At 36.9% G+C, this 3,881-nt stretch overlaps 1 protein-coding gene across 1 annotated transcript in view; it reads right to left on the reverse strand.

The window, feature by feature from the left end:
• The window catches only part of TLL1 (tolloid like 1), a 242,887-nt gene that overhangs the window by 29,196 nt on the left and 209,810 nt on the right, over positions 1-3,881 (reverse strand). The window contains exon 18 of the mRNA XM_006140658.3: positions 2,578-2,705. Coding sequence (XP_006140720.1) covers positions 2,578-2,705 — 128 coding nt within the window. The remainder of the gene's footprint in view (positions 1-2,577; positions 2,706-3,881) is intronic.

Below are 3,881 nucleotides of genomic sequence, written 5' to 3' on the forward strand. Positions count from 1 at the left end.
TGATTGAGCCAATATACAGTGTACTGTGAATGGAAAAAATCTCATTTTGTATGCTATAATGATGTACAGTGAATGAATGTAAATAAATAAATAAAAATTAAATAAAAATAAAATAAAAATAAATGAGCTGTAAAGAAAGCTCCATTGTATATATAGGGACACCAACTGTTTTCTTTGTTGTTCTCCTTTATTCTGATCCATATAGGGGCCAGTTAATAATTAAATATTAAATAATTAATATTAGTCACATAGCCTAGAGAGCTAAAAGATTTTATACTTTTTCAAATTTCTTTAGGGTTCATTTTGTAAATTTCAGCTTGGGTTGAAGTAAAATTCCATGAAATTTAAGAATCCTAAAATATTCAAGCAAAATAGGGACCAGCAGTTAGCGTACTGGCTATGTCACTGGACTCCCACGTAGTCGACCATGGTTTGAATCCTGGACCCAGTGGCTTAAACTCACGCTGGGCATGTGTGCATGTGTGCCAAGATCCCGAGAGGAGAATGGAGGAGGAGGGATTGCGGCATGGCCATCCCCCCTTGGGGGTGATTTCTTGCTTTCTATCTCTCTATCTCTGTCTGTCTGGTGAGCACACGTGCCCTATAGCAAATAAAACCTCTCCAAAAAAAGAAAAAAAAATTCAAGCAAAATACATTTACTATCACCCCCCACTATTTAAAGTTTATTTTTCTGTGGTTTCAGTTACCCACATTCAACCAAAGTCTGTAAATACAAGAAAGTATTTTGAGAGATTATATTCACATAACTTTCTTTACAGTATATTGTTAAAATTATTCTATTTTGTTATTACTAATTGTAGTTAATATAAAACATTAACAGAACATCCAGAGTTGTGAGATATGATCAAAAAGATCTTCTTTCTTTCTCTCTTTCTCACTCTCTCTCTCTATATATATGCCATTTAAATCCCAAAAAAATGATGAAGAATTGTATAAAGAAATGATTGTTGAGAATTTTCAAATATTAATGACAGATGCCACAATACAGATACAAGAAATTCATATGAGAGGAATAAAAACCATGAAATTATTAAACACAGTCACACAAAGACATAATATGATCCATAAACACATACATGTCTAGGCACATTATATTCAAACTGCTGATTAAAAGAAAAATTTGAAGTGAGACATTGAAAAAAGTATAATTACTTAAACAGAAGTAACAACATTATTTACAACCAAATTACATAAAATCATGAATGCCAGAAGAGAATGAAAGCGGGTCATTAAAGTGGAGAAAGGAAAATAAAATTTTTATCCTAGAATTCAATATGCAATAAAGTATTTTTCAAGATACATGTATATATTTACACAAAATATAAAAGGAAGTTCTTCAGAGGGATGAAATATGATACTAGACAAAATTTAGGCCTTCATAAACAAATGCCATTAGGAAAATATATTTTCCTAAACTCTAGTTGCATTGCTGAAAAGAATACAGTCTCTCAATGAGTTATTCTCCCAATCAGGACCTTGGACAGGACTGAGGTGCAATCTATTATAGTTTCCACAGTGCTGTCATATAAGCATCCAGAATCCTTCAACAGAGTGACTGATGTTTCTGTATGAAAAGTCACTTATAAATACGGTGCTTGAAAGGAACTCCATATTAAGAGTATGAAGGTTTATTCTAGTGTCTCAATAGTATTATGATGCCTTATATGATAAGGTTCCTTTCTTTCTATTAATTTGCTACAGGGTGCAAGCACTCTCCAGAGAGAGAGAGAGAAAGAGAAAATGAGAAAGCCCTTCTGGGAAGATGGCCATGTCCCAATCCTTTCTTCTCTATTTTCCTCTCAGAATTTTAGGCATGCAAATACATGTGCCTAGAGTGTTTTCCATGGCTCTGGGTATGGGTTTCATCTGCATAGTTGGCCAAGTGGGATCCAGCCACTTTAATCATCTACCATTCCACCAAGTGGCCCACAAGTAAGGTTTCATTATTTCTCTCAAAAAAAAAAAAAATCACCAAAGGGAAGGGTCCAAACAAGAAATTCTATTCAAAAGAATTCTTAATTCCATTATTATACTTCAGTTTGACCAGAAAGAGAGAGAGAGAGATCATTTTTTCACTTCAGTTTGACCAGAAAGAGAGAGAGTTACCAGGTCTGGGACTGGAACCATGGTTGGTCATGTGGGAGTCCAGTCTTTTAATCTTCCACTCCACTCAACCCTCCAGCTCATCAGGATTTGGGGCACAGGAGCGTGTGCCCAGTGCACTTCAGGTTAACTTGGCAAGGTATCCAAACCCACAGTTGGCCATGTAGCTAATAACACTGCAGTTCAGTATGCCAGTGACTGTACCACACAGGCTGGACCTGGTAATGTCTTTTAAAGTATCCAGGACAAGAACCCCAGAGGGGAACAGCATAGCTATCTTAATCTAGGTAATCTTGAATTTGTTTAGTGTAACTAGAAAACATGAGAAAGAGAAAATCTTTTCCAGCTGCCTACTGATTTCATTCAATTAAATAAACATTCATTTACTTCAGGGTGCTGGGCATGAAAGCCATGGGCATTCAGCTTAATAAAAAGAAGGAGGTGCTCACTTACTAATTTTATTCGGTGGCCTGGAGTGGCGCTGATTTCCCACGTGCATTCCTTCCTGCTTGGGTACTTGTCTGGCCAGTTGGGACTGGTGATGAGGCCACTTGGGCTGTGGATCTTCTGTTCACACTCAGCTGTGCCAATAATGATAACATCAATCAGTGTGGAAATCTAGCCCAGCGTTAGGCCAGAATGCCAGCAGAGTATCTGTCTGCCTCTCTTCCTGAATGCTAGCTCATCACCACTGTAGCCCTACTATCATAGTTGTCTGCTTTGGCAAATAGGTTGTTGAGCAAAACTATATTGGCAATCAAAAACTTCAACACTGGGCATACGTAAAATATTTAATGCAATGCCACAAACAAAAATGAATGAACTACCATTGTCAACTCATTTTTTCTCCCATTAACAAAAAGATCAGTTATTGCTAATTAACACCACTAAAGCATCTTCTGAAACATGTATTTATATTTTCTAGTTAAATATACACTTCAATACCTAATTCATAATTTTAGCTGCTAAAATAAATCAACCACAATTTCATCAAAGCAAAATAAACATTAAGGGGAAAAATAAGTGAACAGCTACTATCTTTGGAGATAGCTTCTGGACTAACTTCCAAGAGTTGCATGAAATTTCTTCTAGATTTTTTACAATTAAAATAATGTCACCTTAGATGGGACCATTCCACATGGTTAATATCAAATTTCAAAACTGAAATTTATTATCTTCAGGCTCTTTCCATTCATTCTATGTAATTTATGAAACTGTACCCTATACATCCTGATAGAGACTGAGATTATTTGTTATATATTGTATGTTCTGCTCTAAAATACAAATAATTTTCTGAATTTCGGCAAGAAATCAATTGAGGAACATTCTTTACTAAATGGAAAACACACGTTATACTGCAGGGTTGCACAAGAGTAACATGCCCAACAGTAGTTCATTTGCCTGTGGCACTTCCACTACTGCATTCCCTAACACTGCCCCTTCATCTTCTTTACACTAGGTTTCCATAGCTAGGTTTGGATTTCCAACAGAGAAATACAAAAATGGAAAATACAAAAAAAGAGAAAGGTGGGAACCAGCAGTTAGCATAATGGCTATGTTGCTGGACTCCCACGTAGTCGACCGCGGTTCGCGTCCCAGACCTGGTGGCTTAAAACTCACACCTGGCGCGTGTGTGTGTGTGCCCAAGATCCCGAGAGGAGAATGGAGGAGAAGGGATTGTGGCGTGACCATCCCCCCTGGGGGGTGATTTCTCGCTTTCTGTCTCTATGTCTGTCTCTGTCTGTCTGGCAAGCACA

Source organism: Tupaia chinensis, unplaced genomic scaffold (assembly GCF_000334495.1).
Source record: "Tupaia chinensis unplaced genomic scaffold, TupChi_1.0 Scaffold000039_1, whole genome shotgun sequence".
Lineage (NCBI taxonomy): Eukaryota > Metazoa > Chordata > Mammalia > Scandentia > Tupaiidae > Tupaia > Tupaia belangeri.